The sequence below is a fragment of the Phocoena sinus genome, chromosome 16, assembly GCF_008692025.1.
Source record: "Phocoena sinus isolate mPhoSin1 chromosome 16, mPhoSin1.pri, whole genome shotgun sequence".
NCBI classification, from domain to species: Eukaryota; Metazoa; Chordata; class Mammalia; order Artiodactyla; family Phocoenidae; genus Phocoena; species Phocoena sinus.
Genome location: NC_045778.1, coordinates 12,876,419 through 12,892,471, shown reverse-complemented (window position 1 = coordinate 12,892,471; position 16,053 = coordinate 12,876,419). Strand labels below are relative to the sequence as shown.

The window sequence follows — 16,053 nt, the reverse complement described above, 5'->3', positions numbered from 1 at the left end:
ATTATTTGTTCTAGTTCTGTGGAAAATGCCATGGGTATTTTGATAGGGATTGTACTGAATCTGTAGATTGCTTTGGGTAGTATGGTCATTTTAACAATACTGATTCTTCCAATCCAAGAGCATGGTATATCTTTCCATTTATTTGTGTTGTCTTCAATTTCTTTCATTAGCATCTTATAGTTTTCAGAGCACAAGTCTTTTACCTCCTGAGGTAGATTTATTCCTAGGTATTTTATTCTTTTTGATGCAATAGTAAGTGGGATTATTTCCTTAATTTCTCTTTCTGATATTTCTGTGTTAGTGTACGGAAATGCAGCAGATTTCTGTATATTAGTTTTGTATTTTGCAAGTTTACTGAATTCATTGATGAGCTCTAGTAGTTTTCTAGTGGCTTCTTTAGGATCTTCTGTATATAGTATCATGCCATCTGCAAGTAGTGACAGTTTTACTTATTCCTTTCCAATTTGGATTCTTTTTATTTATTTTTCTTCTCTGATTGCTGTGGCTAGGACTTCCAAAACTATGCTGAATAAAAGTGGTAAGAGTGGGCATCCTTGTCTTGTCTCTGATCTTAGAGGAAATGCTTTCAGCTTTTCACCATTGAGTATGATTTTAGCTGTGGGTTTGTCATGTATGGCCTTTATTATGTTGAGGTATGTTTCCTCTGTACTGGCTTTATGGAGAGTTTTTATCATAAAATGGATGTTGAATTTTATCAAAAGCTTTTTCTGCATATACTGAGATGATTATATTGTTTTTATTCTTGTATTTTTTAATGTGGTGTACGACTTTAATTGATTTGCAGATATTGAAAAATCTTTGCATCCCTGGGATAAATCCCACTTAATCATGGTGTATGATCCTTTTAATGTATTGTTGGATTGGGTTTGCAAGTATTTTGTTGAGGATTTTTGCATCTGTGTTCATCAGTGATAGTGGCCTGTAATTTTCTGTTTTGGGGATATTTTTGTCTGGTTTTGGTATCAGGGTGATGCTGGCCTCATAGAATGAGTACTGAAGTGTTCCTTCCTCTGCAGTATTTTGGAATAGTTTCAGAAGGATAGGTGTTAACTCTTCTTTAAATGTTTGGTAGAATTCACCTTGTGAGGCCATTTGGTCCTGGACTTTGGTTTGCTGGGAGTTTTTTTTTTTTTTTCTTTTTGCGGTACACGGGCCTCCCACCGCTGTGGCCTCTCCCGCCGCAGAGCACAGGCTCCAGACGTGCAGGCCCAGCGGCCATGGCCCACGGGCCCAGCCACTCCACGGCACGCGGGATCCCCCCAGACAGGGGCACGAACCCGTATCCCCTGCATTGGCAGGCGGACTCTCAACCACTGCACCACCAGGGAAGCCCTGCTGGGAGTTTTTAAATTACTGCTTCAATTTTAGTATATGTGCTGCTGAAGTGAGCACTAAATTACTGCTTCAGTTTCATTACTGCTAATTGGTCTGTTCATATTTTCTGTTTCTTCCTGGTTCAGTCTTGGGAGATTGTACCTTTCTAAGAATTTGTCATTTCTTCTAGGTTGTCCATTTTATTGGTATAGAGTTGTTCATAGTAGTCTCTTATGATCCTTTGTATTTCTGTGGTGTTGGTTGTAACTTCTCCTTTTTGTTTCTAATTTCATTGATTTGAGCACTTGCCCTCTTTTTCTTGATGAGTCTGCTAAAGGTTTATCAATTTTGTTTACTTAATTTTTTATTTTATTTTACTTTTTCTTGGCCATGCCACGTGGCATGCGGGATCTTAGTTCCCCATCCAGGGATCGATCCCATCCCCCCTTCAGTGGAAGGGTGGAATGCTAACCACTGGATCACCAGGGAATTACCATCATAATATATATATTTGTTTTTGTTGTTTATTTTTTCAAAGAATCAGATTTTAGTATCATTTTATGATATTTTCTGTTGTTTTTTAAATGTCTATTTCATTTGTCTCTGCTCTGATCGTTATGATTTCTTTCCTTCCACTAACATTGGGTTTTGTTTGTTCTTCTTTCTTCAATTCCTTTAGGTATAAGTTTAGGTTGTTTATTTGTAATTTTTCTTGTTTCCTGCGGTAAGCTTGTATTGCTATAAACTTCCCTCTTAAAACTGCTTTTGCTGTTTCATAGGTTTTGGATCATCACGTTTTTGTTTTCATTTGTCTTTAGGTATTTTAAAATTTCCTCTTTGATTTCTTCAGTGATCCATTAGCTGTTTAGTACCATGTTGTTTAGCCAACATATGTTTATGTTTTTTGCAGTTTTTTTCTTGTAGTTGATTTCTAGCCTCAAAGTGTTGTGGTTGGAAAAGATGCTTTATATGATTTTAGTTTTCATAAATTTACCGAGAATTGTTTTGTGGCCTAAGATGTGATTTATCTTGGAGAATGTTCCATGTGCACTTGAAAAGAATATATATTCTAATGCTTTCAGATGGAATGCTCTCTCTATATATGAATTAAGTCCATTTGGTCTAAAGTGTTATTTAAGGCCTGTGTTTTCTTACTGATTTTCTGTCTGGATGATCTGTCCATTGGTGTAAGTGGGGTGTTAAAATCCCCTAGTATTGTGTCATGGTTGATTTCTCCTTTTATGTCTGTTAACATTTGCCTTATATATTGAGGTGCTCGTATGTTGGGTGCATACCTATTTACCCTTCAAGACTAGCTGGTTAGGCCTGGCCCAGGCTCTTATCAAATTACAGCTTTTTCCCAGGATCCCAGTGCCTGTGAGATTCTGTGTTCACCTTTTAAGGGTGAAGTCTTTATTTCTGCTAGTCCTGTGGGGCTGTCAAAATTAAACCCTGGTGGCCTTCAAAGCCAAATGCTCTGGGGGCTCATCTTCCCAGTGCAAAACCCTCGGGTAGGGAGCCCGATGTGGGGCTCAGAACCTCACTCCTGTGGGAGAGCCTCTGCAGTACAGTTATTCTCCAGTTTGTGGGTCACCCACCTGGAGGTATGGGATTTGATTACATCACAAGTCTGCCCCTCCCACCCGTGTCACTGTGGTTCTTTCTTTATGTCTTTAGTTGTAGTGATGCTGAAAGCTCGACCTCTGTGCACCAGTGTCAGATCGAATCTCAGAGACAGGGTTTTGGGTGAAGTAGGAAAGAATAGCTTTATTGCTTTGCCAGGCAAAAGGGGACACAGTGGCGTCCCACCCTCGAAAACTGTGTGTCCCAACCCAGGGAGATTTGGTGAGGAGTTTTATAGCAAGGGTTCAAGGGTGTGGGGTTGCTGATAAGACTAGGATGTGTACAGGGCCTGCACTCCTTTAATCTGGTCTCAGGTAATCTTTTAATGAGCTTCTCTGGTTCCTTTAATCTGGTCCCAGGTGGTCTTCTCTGGAATGAAGAATGCTGACATCTTCCATTTGTTGGGGGCTTTAGTTCTATAAATTGCTCAAAGATATTGTTATGTGTATCCCTTCAGGCTGAACCAGGACCCTGCCCCAAGGCTGCACTGTTGTTTCTTAGCAGCTCCTCCTTTGTCTCTGCATCCCCTCCCTTCCTCCTGATTAGCAACTGTTTGAACCTGCCCTCTGGGGCTCAGGGAAGGTCATGGAGGTCATTCCCTACAAGGAATGGGGGAGAGAAAGGGTCCGTGCCCAGGAGCCGCACAGGGTCCTGCTCGGTTTCAGTAGAAGATCTTTTCTGATGGGTTCCAGTCATTTTCATCCATAGCTGTTCTGCAGAGCTTGTGATATTGGTGTGCTCATGAGAGGAGGTGAGCTCAGGGTCTTTCTACTCTGTCATCTTGGCTGCTCTCCAGAATACATTTAATTTTTAAGTTAAAGTTAAGAAATACACTTAAATTATAAGTTAAAGTTAATTTTGTGATATCCCATCAGACTCTGTCGTGTGACAAAACTACCCCTAAATTACAGCGCTGTTCAAATTGTCTTTCAAAATGGCTTCTAATTTTGAAATTTATAAGATATCTTGTCATGCAGAGTCTGAATTTGTTAACACAGGTTAAAAGATTCCAAATTCTCAAAGGATGTACTAGAATATACTACAATGCCTGTGTTTCCTAGAAGCATATTTTTATACAGTCATATGAATACATTCCCAAACCTTTGAATATACTCATGGAATAAAACAACATGTTCTGGTACTTATTGATCTTGCTATTTTCTAGGGAAAAAACACACCACTTAGATAATATAAATGGGTTATTATTAGTGCCAGGATTTATTACAAAAAGTGTGAAAAGAATCCTATCTTGGGGCTATAAACACAGGCTTCTTGAGACACTTTCCTGTTAAGTTTCAGGAATTTCTAATTTTCCTTTGGGAGCCTTGTAAGGTCTGCCCTCTTCACTTTACACGAAACCTATTAAGCCTTTTCCTGATTCCACACCCATATTAATCTTGATCCTCTTGTCTGAGCCCCCCTTTCATGAGTCTCTACATTATTCTTTAGAACGAACCTGCTTTGTGAGGGCTTCCACTCCTGCTCCTGCCTTGATTGCTTTCATTCCCTCTGACTCCTGAAGGTTTACTATCTACCCACCTTTGTGTCACTTAACTATATACTCTCTTGTGAGCGTATCTTACCTTCCTAATGGGGTTATAAGCTCCTAGATGGCAAGGGCGATGCCTTATCTTCCTTCTGATTTCCTTTGGTATTGAGTGCAATGTAATTTAAATTGAAAGTGATCAAAAAGCTTTTTCAATGAAGATTCCATTTTTATAAATAACACTGCATTTCTGTAAATATTACGATAAGTGGGCTTAGTGGAAATTTCAGTTAATTTAGACTTTTTATGTACAAGGATGCCAGGGAAGGCATTTTATCATATTGGATCATAAGTTGTCAAGAAGGAGGATTAATAAGATGAAATTTTCAGAAAAAAAGGTATGGCGTATCTATATTTCCTGTATTTGTGGTCAGAGACTATACTCTTAAGCTTAACCTTTTGCCCAAATAGGATCAAGCAGGGTATGGATGGTTAAAGTCATCAACTTGAAATTACTGCATACTCACATGTTTATTCTGTTGCACTTAAAAGAAACAAATACCAGCTAACTTAACAAAATAATTTACTATGTTAGCTCATAGAATGAAATGGAAGGCTGGAGAAACCAGGCTTGGGTATCCCTAGGGAGCAAAGGTAGTAGGATCTGACAGAGGGTTTCTTTAATGCACCACCACTGGGATCAATAAACTCCAAATATTTTTCTTTTATTAGAGGATTTCACTTGAGATTCAGGATCCTGGGAGAGAGGTCCTACTGGCCTTGTTTGGATCAGGTTCTACTCTATAGGTCAAGATCAAGGAACCTTGATTAATAGTCCCACCAACCATCTACCCATGAGGAAGATCCACGTGCTCCAAAGGAAACTGAGTACCATTACAGCAGGGAGGAAAGGCTAGTCTATTTGTGAAATCCCCTTACAGAACATAGAATATCAGAGAACTAGCAGGTGGGCGACATCTAAGGAATAGCAGAAAGTACAGGAGAAATGTGTTGCCCTGACAGAAAACCAGAAATCACTAAATGGTATTTTTCACCATGTTCTCTTCAGGCTACAAGTATCTCAAACTACGTGACAATTAAAGGTCAGAAGCTCTTAGCCAACTCTTTATAAAAAGTCGTCTTTCTAGTCTAAGTTGATATATATGGAAGCTTTGTATTTCAAAGGTTTGCTCTCCCAAATATTTACTGTGAGAAGAATTTCTCTGGCTTCTGTCCTATGTGTTGAAATGTCACCCGAGGCAAGGCAAAAGCAAAACAAAGCAAGGCAAAGGTACTTGGTGTATAAAGGCATTTCTGTCTACTTCAGTTTGCAAACTGGCAAGGGAGATGTTCCTCACCCTTTCACTGCCTTCCCCCCTGCCCTCCAGAAAATACTGGCTTTATTTATGATTGTGGTGCTTTGCTTTGTAAACGTGTACTTTTCCTGGGGTGCTGTAATTTGAAGATTTAAATGAAGGACAGTGTCTTATGCATTTGTTTTTATACAGTCTTTTAGTCTCATTAGGTGTTTGGCTATTGCTATCATATATTATCTAGTTTAGGAAATTAAGGCTGTCTTTTCTTTAAAAGGTATTCTAAACAGGAATTTCAGAGTACTACATTGTCATTAGGAGGAACAGAATTTTATTATTTACTTTTACAATAGAGTAGGTACTGGAGAGAGTAAACTTCTGATGAAGGGGCATATCTGAACACTTCAGAGGGTTTCGATATTTGGAAGTTTAGAGTATTCTGTCTGCTAACACAATCATGTGTTCTGGGAGACTGGATTTTATACTCCACACTTTTGTGCACAGATTGTAATATCTTTCAGTTTTCAGTTATGAAATATTGAAAGTAAATTCGTACAAAATCCTATGGCAGGTGGTGACGTGATTTTTGCCCAGGGCTTTGAATGTCAAAATAGAGAAATTCACTGAGGCTCAGGTAAATTGATGGGTGTAACTATGACTCTCTTAAGGTAGCCACATGCCTCACCATCTAATTAGGGATATGCACGAATGGATGAATGATATTCCTACTCTCTTTACCTATTATCTGATGAAACTACAGCCAAGGGGATGGTTTGGCAAAAATCTGTGCACAAAGAAGGCTGTTGAACCTGACTGTAAACCTGGCATGGTGAAGAGAGACGGGAGGTGAGGATTAAGTGGGAGGCCCTGTTGGGGGCAGGAAGTTCAGGCCTGGGCCTCCAAATCCATTGCCATGTAAACTGTTTCAGAACTTATAAAGAATGAATGTTTCAAATTCCTTTAAAATATCATTTTGATACCAAAACCTAGTCAAAAGTAAAAACAAAAAGAGACAAATCTCACTTATGAATTTAACCCTCCCTCAAATAGACTGACATAATCAAAGTAGGGCATGAACCAGGGAGGATTTAGTCTACTGATTCAAGTATCATTCACTAGTAGAAAATACAGATTTTGTTATATTGAAAATTAAAAGGAGCAAATCATAATTATCTCCCTATGCACTGGAAATGCATTTCAGAAAAGTTTAATAAACATTCTTTATAATAGGGCTTCCCTGGTGGCACAGTGGTTGAGAGTCCGCCTGCCGATGCAGCGGACACGGGTTCGTGCCCCGGGCCGGGAAGATCCCACATGCCGCGGAGCGGCTGCGCCCTTGAGCCATGGCCTCTGAGCCTGCGCGTCCGGAGCCTGTTGCTCCGCAACGGGAGAGGCCACAACAGTGAGAGGCCCGCGTACCGCAAAAAAAAAAAAAAAAAAAAAAAAACCCAAAACTTTATTATAACGCTCAAAAGTAGAGACTTTTTTCCTTAACTTTGTGAAATATATCTATCGCAGCCTCGGAAGCAGCACCATGACACTTGAAGGCTTTCCCATTGAATTTAGGAACTAGACAACGATGTGTACTCTTATTATTTAACGTTATTCTAGATGCTTGTCCCAGGCAAAGGCAAAAGAAGGAAGTTAGATAGACGCGTACAAATCCAAAGTTGGGGGTAAAACTACCACTGTTTGTAGATGGTTATATAACTGTATTGTATTAAAGATTGTATGTGTCCAAGAGAATCATGCAAAAATCTACTTCAAACAAGAGATTTTATAGTAAGGTAGTGGAGTCCAAAATTAACATACAGATATTAATAGCTTTTACATATACAAACAGAAAACAAATCAAAGAAATAAGCCCAATTATAATATTAGCAAAAAGGATAAGATATATAAAAATAAAATAAAAAGAAATGTTGGGGAAAATTTTAAACACTAAGAACACAAAAATAGACTTGAACAAATGGAAAGATATGAAATGGAAGGTAGAAAGATTCAACATCATCAAAGGAGTATTTTTCCTTAAATCAATTTATAATTTAACTCAGTCCTAATGAAAACACCATCAGATTTCTTTTAGAAGCAGACAAACGGATTCTGAAGTTCATATAAAAAGTAAACAAACAAGAGGAACCAAGAAAATATTGAAAAGGTGTGCAATGATGGAGAGAGAGGGAAGGAACTATTTCCACTGGGACTTAAAATATATTTAAAAGACTTAGGGCATTCCCTGGTGGTCCAGTGGTTAGGACTCTGCGCTCTCACTGCCGAGGGCGCGGCTTCAATCTCTGCTCGGGGAGCTAGGACCCTACAAGCCTCGTGGCGCGGCCGGAAAGAAAAAAGACTTAGTAGTTAAACAAATGTGGTATGGTGAGTGAATAGACAGATCAGTGGAACAGAAAGAAAAATCCAGAAACACCCATATATTCCCAAGAATTAGATACGAATTACAAATGGCTTTTCACCTATGGAACGACACACATCATTCAGAGAATGTTGAGAAATGCAAATTAAAACTATAATGAAATACTGTTTTAAAGCGAACATATTGGCAAAAATCGAGAAGTTTCACAACACACCGTTTAATCCCTTGAACTCAATTTGCTAATGCTAAATCCCTTTAATCCGTTTAATCCCTTGAACTCAATTTGCTAATGCTAATTACAGCTACAAATGTATATTTGTAATTGACTCAGCAATTCCTGACAGGTATGTAGGAAGATAAATGTGTATGTAAGGTTATTCACTGCGGCATTGTTTTTCATTGGAAGCCATGGGGACTGGTTAAACAATTAAGAATTACTGGAACACAATGTAGCAGAAAGAAAGGATGAGGAAGGTTACTATGTATGCATTGCAAGGTATTTGTCAAGTGAAAAAAAGCAAGACACACACCAATGTATATAATGTGCTATTTTTTTGTGTGTAAAAAATTAGAGGAAGTCTTCCCTGGTGGCGCAGTGGTTGAGGGTCCGCCTGCCGATGCAGGGGACACGGGTTCGTGCCCCGGTCAGGGAGGATCCCGTGTGCCGCGGAGCGCCTGGGCCCGTGGGCCATGGCTGCTGGGCCTGCGCGTCCGGAGCCTGTGCTCCGCGGCGGGAGAGGCCACAACGGTGAGAGGCCCGCATACCGCCAAAAAAAAAAAAAAAAAATTAGGGGAAATCTGTATATGAGTTAACTTATGTACTCATAAATTAATTCTGGAAGGATATAAAAGAAACAAGAAGCATTGGTTACTGGTGGAGAGAATGGAAGTTAGGTAGGAACTAGGTAGATGGAGACTGTATATTCGTTGTCATTTTTTTTCATTTTTGAACCATGTGAATGTTTTGCCTATTCAATAAGGAAAACAAACAAACAAGTATACAGCCATATGTGTGTATTTAAGAAAGAAGACTAAGGATGCTCTCTATGTGTTGATAGGGAAGCGTTCCCGAGGATGTTAAGCAAATAAAACAAGGCATGGAATAGAATGTACAATATCCACTTTTTGTTGAAATAGGAAATCTAAGACTATTTTCTTGGTTTTGCTTGCATATTCATAAAGAAACTCTGGAAGGATAATCGAGTGTGAACATTGTGATGTGCTGCCTCCAGACCCCCTTAGGAATGAAAGATTTCTTGCTGAAGCAGCTGAAGGGCTGCTGACAGTTGTCCTTCAGGGAACAAACCCCATGGGTAATGATTGCCTCTTTTGAAGAGAGTCACCTCACCTGAGGTCATGCCCCCTTCTGGGGTGGCCTGCAATCAGTGAATTAGCAACATGGGCGTGTGAAGGGCCAGCTTCCCACCCCCAACTCAGGGCAACTCTGAAGTGTCAACCAGCTTTAGAAATCCCCTTCCTTAAGCTGCATGGTAATTTACCTTCTCCTGCTGCTGTCTGGTGTCTTCCATAGAAAGAGAACACTTTTAGTAAACCTCCTCTTGCTCATAAGTAAGAGTGTGTCCTGGGGAACTCAACGTGCCACAGGAAACCAAAAACAGTGATTTCCTGTGCTTGGGTTGGGGTGGGAACCTGGTGAACGGGGGCAAGTTTGGGAAGAAGACTTTACACTCTACACTCTATGCCTTTTTAAAAAATTGAAGTATAGTTGATTTACAATGTCGTGTGAGTTTCAGGTGTACGGCAGTGATTCCGAGTCTTTTCCCTTCTAGGTTATTACAGAAATATTGAATAGAGTTCCCTGTGCTATACAGTAGGTCCCCGTTGGTTATCTATTTTATATATGGTAGTATGTATATGTTAATCCCAAACTCCGAATTTATCCTTTTTATGATATAAAAAACATCTTTTTGGAAACATGTGGATGTATTACTTATTCAAATCAGAAATCAAAATTTTAAAGTTAACTTGGTATATCGATGATATTTTATCCTTTTCCTCTTATATTTTGAGAGAACTTATTTTATGTTTCAATTTGGGAGGAGATATTTTTAATCTAAAATACCATGCCTCGCTACACTCTAAATATGCTCTTCTTTTTTTCTTTTTGTTTTTGCTTAGGACCTACAGAGAAACACCGCCTTGATCTCACATTACAATGGAATTTAAGAAGCCACCTGACGGTGGCTGGGGCTGGGTGATTGTACTGGCCTCCCTCTTTACTCAGTTTTTGTGTTACGGATCTCCGCTAGCTGTTGGCGTCTTGTACATAGAATGGCTGGATGCCTTTGGTGAAGGGAAGGGAAAAACAGCCTGGGTCGGATCCCTTGCAAGTGGAGTTGGCTTGCTTGCAAGTAAGTGGAGAAACTTATGCTTCTCCTCACTCATTAATCATTTAATTACATTTGCTGCATTATTCACATTGTGCAAGACATAGGAGGCTGTTTTCTTTTTTTAAAGTATAGCACCTACTTTGCTGCCTTCACTGAGATTATAAACCACTCTTTCACTGTCATAAATCTATGTGACAATACAGGAATTCCATCAGAGATTCAATTGTCCATTCATTCATTCCTTTATATATTTATTTGCTACTGTGTGCCAGGCAGTGTGCTGGATGCTGGATATGAAAGGGTGAATGGCAAACACATCATTTCTGCCTTTAAGAGGCTCAGTCTAGTGAGACACACATTTCCACAAATAAGAAAGATACAAGGGTATGAGGGCAGTGATCCAGGTATGTGTGATGAACGCTGGTGACCAAAGGACCAAATATTTTTCAGCAGTCCTGAGAACAGTTCCTCTATGATTCATAATTACTCCTCTCTGATTCGGATACACCGTGATCAGGTCGCATGTCCTACATTTGTGTCACTTTCTTAAGAAAAATTTGATATGACAAAGAGTAGTCCCTTCTCAACAATGATAATGACATTAAGGATTTAAATATAGTGTTATGTGTAAGATGTATGTGATGTATTTTGTGTGACCTTCATAAAATGTCTCCAAAAGTAATATTCTTTTTTTTAATTTATTTAATTTATTTATTTATATTTGGCTGCGTTGGGTCTTCGTTGCTGTGCGTGGGCTTTCTCTAGTTGCAGCGAGCGGGGTCTACTCTTAGTTGTGGTGCGAGGGCTTCTCATCGTGGTGGCTTCTCTTGTTGTGGCTCACGGGCTCTAGGCGCATGGGCTTCAGTAGTTCTGGCTCGCGGGCTTAGTAGTTGTGGCTTGCAGACTCTAGAGCGCAGGCTTAGTAGTTGTGGCGCATGGGCTTAGTTGCTCCGTGGCATGTAGGATCTTCCCGGACCAGGGATCGAACCCGTGTCCCCTGCATTGGCAGGCTGATTCTTAACCACTGTGCCACCAGGGAAGCCCCAAAAATAATATTCTTGATAAACATTTATCAAGTATGATATAATAGTGATTCTTAACATCTTTAGACAGCACAGTAGAGCGGCTTTTTTTTTAAGGACAAAATCATATGCACTTCAGTTTCTGGAGTCATAGTTTGAGCTCTGCAGTAGTATTTAGTGATCATCAGTCTAACGTACTTGGAACTAGTGAAGAACAGACATGCTGTATACACACTACTATATATAAAATAGATAACTAATAAGTACCTACTGTACAGCACATGGAACTCTGTTCAATACTCTGTAATGGCCTATATGGGAATAGGATCTAAAAAAGAGTGGATATATGAATATGTATAACTGATTCAGTTTGTTGTACAGCAGAAAGTAACACAACATTGTAAGTGAACTACACCCCAATAAAAATTTTTTAAAAAGAACAGATATGCTAAGACGTAGCCCTGGAGTCTTATCTTGAGCTATGACCTTTACATGATTCATTGAGCAAATCACAATCTCTATTCTTATGGGGAAAATAAGGACAGTGAGTGTGGTGATTTATAAGGTATTTTTCAACTCTAAAATGATTTACAAAGAAAATGCATTGGCCATTCCTTCTTTTAAATCTGTTATCTTTCCTGATCACTAAAGGGGACTTCTTAAAACAAAACAAAACAAAAATAGTTGCTTCCAATTGATGAATTACTTGTTAAATTAAAAACAAGACTTGAAAAACAATGCTGGATCATGTGGCCACGTCAGATAAGAGAACTAAACATAACTAAACAAACGAAAATAACACTGTCATTATAAGCGTCAGAAAAGCAGGAAACATTTGCCAAGATTTGTTTGAAAGAGTTTTTCAAAATGTGGATTGTTTGTAAAGCTGTCAAAGTACAAGTGGATGATGATTGATATGTTTGAGAATATAATTTTTAGAAAATGATCTGGTGAGAAGAGAATTTTTAAATGTTCTCCAATTAGTCATTTCTTTTTTGGCTGTGTCGGGTCTTAGTTGCGGCATGCGGGATCTTTGTTGAGGCATGCAGGATCTTTCACTGTGGTGCAGGCTCTTCTTTGTGGCACGGGCTTCTCTCTAGTTGTAGCAGCAGGTTTTCTCTCTCTAGTTGTAGTGGGCAGGCTCCAGGGCGCGTGGGCTCTCTAGTTGTGGTGTGCGGGTTCCAGAGCACATGGGCTCGGTAGTTTGCGGCACGCAGGCTCTCTCCTTGAGGCGCAAGAGCTCAGTAGTTGCAGTGCGCGGGCTTAGTTGCCCCGTGGCATGTGGGATCTTAGTTCCCCGACCAGGGATTGAACCCTGAGTCCCCTGCATTGGAAGGCAGATTCTTTACCACTGGACCACCAGGGAAGTCCCAATTAGTCATCGTTTCTATTAGCAAATACAAAGTTAAACAGAAGTTCAATTACCTTGCCTTCCAGCACAGGTCAAAGGGTAATTGAAATGCTTTCTCTGTTAGCACATACTTGGAGAACAAAGCTGTTTTTCAGGAAGTCTGTCCAGGTAAGACTTGAGGGTTTGAGGTGTTCAGGGAAGCTGAGATCTTCTTAGGGATGGATGGGGTATTGGTGGTCAGAGCCGATGCTGAGGCTCTGAAAACTGAACTGCAGCTCTCCACTTTCTGCAGGTTCCTAAGTGGATGGACCAGTCTGTCTCAGGGGCCACAAGCAGCTCCCTTCACTTGTAGGCGGGACCAGCTACATAATTTGCAATACCACGTGCAAAATGAAAATGCAAGGACTCCAGTTACAGAAGTTAAGAATTTCAAGACAGCAGCAGCAGGGCAGCAGACCAAGTGCACGGCCCTTCTCAGAGCTGAGTCCGGGCAGCGGCATTGGTTGCGTGCCTACGAGGCCAGCCCCGCTTGATGGGCTGGAGAGAGAGAGCATCCCAGCAAACGTCCAGGGAATGAACAAGTACTGGAGGAGTGTTGGGCTGAAGTCAGAGCTAATCTGAGTCCTGGCTGTACCACCCTGTAGCTGAGGGACCTCGTGCAAGTAACTTATCTTCAGTGTCTTCAGCTAGATGAGAAGACCCTCGAAGCAGCTAATCAGAGCTTTTGCAGATAAACATAGAATACGGAGACCAAAGGGTTCCAGAATGAGGAAGCAGTGAGAAAAAAATGATGACTGGAGAGCTAAGACTTACGGGTGTGTGTTTGTGTACATGCCTGTGTGCACTTAAGTTAGTGGCCACTGAGTATCTGTGTTGTCGGCTTCCCTTGGCTCTTCATAGCATAAATGAAGGGACAAATCCTGAAAGCTATGTAATACAGTATTAGCAAGAGGGCGTCTAGCGGTGTTTGAGCCACATTCATCATGTACTTTGTGGACAACTTTCTTCTACACGAAAACAAACGGATCGGATCCGGTCCTACCTTGGAAATAGGAAAAGTACATCTCATCATGATTGTCAGTGATTCTTAACCAGGGAGATAATCAGAATCATCTGTAGAAAGATTTCAGCATGTAAATGCTTGGATTTGACCCTCAGACATTCTAATTCAGTCAGTCTGCAGTGGGGCCCACATACGTGAATCTTTTTCAAGCCCCCAAAGTGATTTTCAGTTGGGAGCTACCACTGGCTTAAGCCCTCTCTGCTTAGATGGCAGTCTTGCACTCCTTGATGATTCTCAAATGTATATTGGTGCTGACATATTTATAAAGGGAACTCTTGTAGGTTTCTGTCTGCTTGAATGTGTCACTGTGTATGCCATGTAAACCGTGACAAATTGTGTCCAGTGGCCCCAATTCTGGGGAATAAACACATAAACGGACATCTTTGCATCCTTTTTGATTTATATATATATGTATTATATATTTACATAAATACATCTTTGATAGTTGCTCTTAAAATCAGGAGTATATATGAATTACTTGAGCTTGTCTAAAAAGCCAGTTTCTTACTCATCGGTGCTGTGAGGTGGGGACGGAGGGTGGTCCCAGGAATCTTCTTTTTAACTAGTTACCCAGGTGATTCTGATGCAGCAAGCCATATCGTAGCTGTGAGGAACATGACTTGTTTTCTTTACCCAGTTTTGTCCAGAGAAGGCCTGGTAGGTGTCGTCCTTGACTAGTTCTGTGATCCGACCTCTGGAGATTTATAATTGAGTAAGCACAGCAGAGGTACATTTGCTAAGCAACATACAAAGTCTGCTTTTCATGTACTTGTCCCTTTAGTTCAAAAAGTGCCCCTTGGGCTTCCCTGGTGGTGCAGTGGTTGAGAGTCCGCCTGCCGAAGCAGGGGATGCGGGTTCGTGCCCCGGTCCGGGAGGATCCCACGTGCCGCCGAGCGGCTGGGCCCGTGAGCCATGGCCGCTGAGCGTGCGCGTCCGGAGCCTGTGCTCCGCAACGGGAGAGGCCCGCGTACCGCAAAAAAAAAAAAAAAAAAAAAAAACCCAAAAACCCAAAAAGTGCCCCTTGTGTGCCTGGCTCAATACCAGCCACCTTTACTTACTTGATCTTGGTCGATCCTCATAATAACACACTGAAATAGGCATTATTGTCCTTAAGGTTTAGTGACCTGCCCAAGATGAACACATTGTCTAAGAGGAAGATTGGAAAAAAAAGGAGACAAAGATTGACACCCAAGCAATGGTTTTTCTAACCTGTTAAGTCTGTTTCTTCATCTTTAAATTGGAGATAATAAAAGTACCTACCTGGGACTTCCCTGGTTGTCCAGTGGTTAAGACTCCACATCTTCCACTGCAGGGAGCATGGGTTCCATCCTTGGTTGGGGAATTAAGATTCTGCATGCTGCGCGGCACAGCCAAAAATATAAACAAATAAAAAATAAAAGTACCTACCTTATATGATTGCCATGTAGAATACTTGAGATGGTGCTCGGCATATGGTAGGTACTCAACAAATATTAGTTATTAAAGAACAACGATCCCCCACAAATAAAATTACTCTCCCAGGCAGTCCCAGCCAAACTGTGGAATCTGCAAAAGAAAGGGACCGGGCTTCCCTGGTGGCGCAGTGGTTGAGAGTCCACCTGCCGATGCAGGGGACACGGGTTCGTGGCCTGGTCCGGGAAGATCCCACATGCTGCGGAGCCTGCGCGTCCGGAGCCTGTGCTCCGCAGCGGGAGAGGCCACAGCAGTGAGAGGCCCGCGTACCGCAAAGAAAAAAAAAAAAGAAAGGGACCCTTCAGCCTGAAAGACAAAGACATTTCTAGGGGGATGGGCAGGAGGGAGAGCTGTCAAGATTGTATCTAAGCATCTGGAATTTAAAGGCCCACCCATTGTCTTTAACAAACCCAGATTTGGACAGTAGCTAAGAATAGCGGAAAGACATGCAATTCTTAACTTTATACTCTTTATAACCTTAATTCTTTCTCTTTGAAACTTGAGTAATTGAGAAAATACTAAGAAGTAGACCTCTCATCTGAATTGTTTTTCCAGATGATCCTTAGGATGAAGAAAGCTGAATATCAAGGATTCGGCCTCCCTCAGTTATACACCGTCATCACGCACACTCAGAGAATCTCTTCTCCTGTGTGTTAGGGAGGCCCAGACATCATCTCTGCTATAAG

General features: G+C 40.9%; 1 protein-coding gene across 5 annotated transcripts in view; it reads left to right on the top strand.

The window, feature by feature from the left end:
* SLC16A9 (solute carrier family 16 member 9) overlaps positions 1-16,053 on the top strand; it is a 69,118-nt gene that overhangs the window by 20,729 nt on the left and 32,336 nt on the right. For 2 of the 5 annotated variants that reach the window (XM_032609172.1, XM_032609173.1), the window contains exon 2: positions 10,268-10,500. The exons of 2 other annotated variants lie outside the window; for them this stretch is intronic. In XM_032609172.1, coding sequence (XP_032465063.1) covers positions 10,305-10,500 — 196 coding nt within the window. In that variant the 5' untranslated portion in view covers positions 10,268-10,304. Of the gene's footprint in view, positions 1-10,267; positions 10,501-13,144; positions 13,668-16,053 lie in introns of all 5 variants that reach the window. One more of the 5 variants, XM_032609174.1, reaches the window with a different exon arrangement.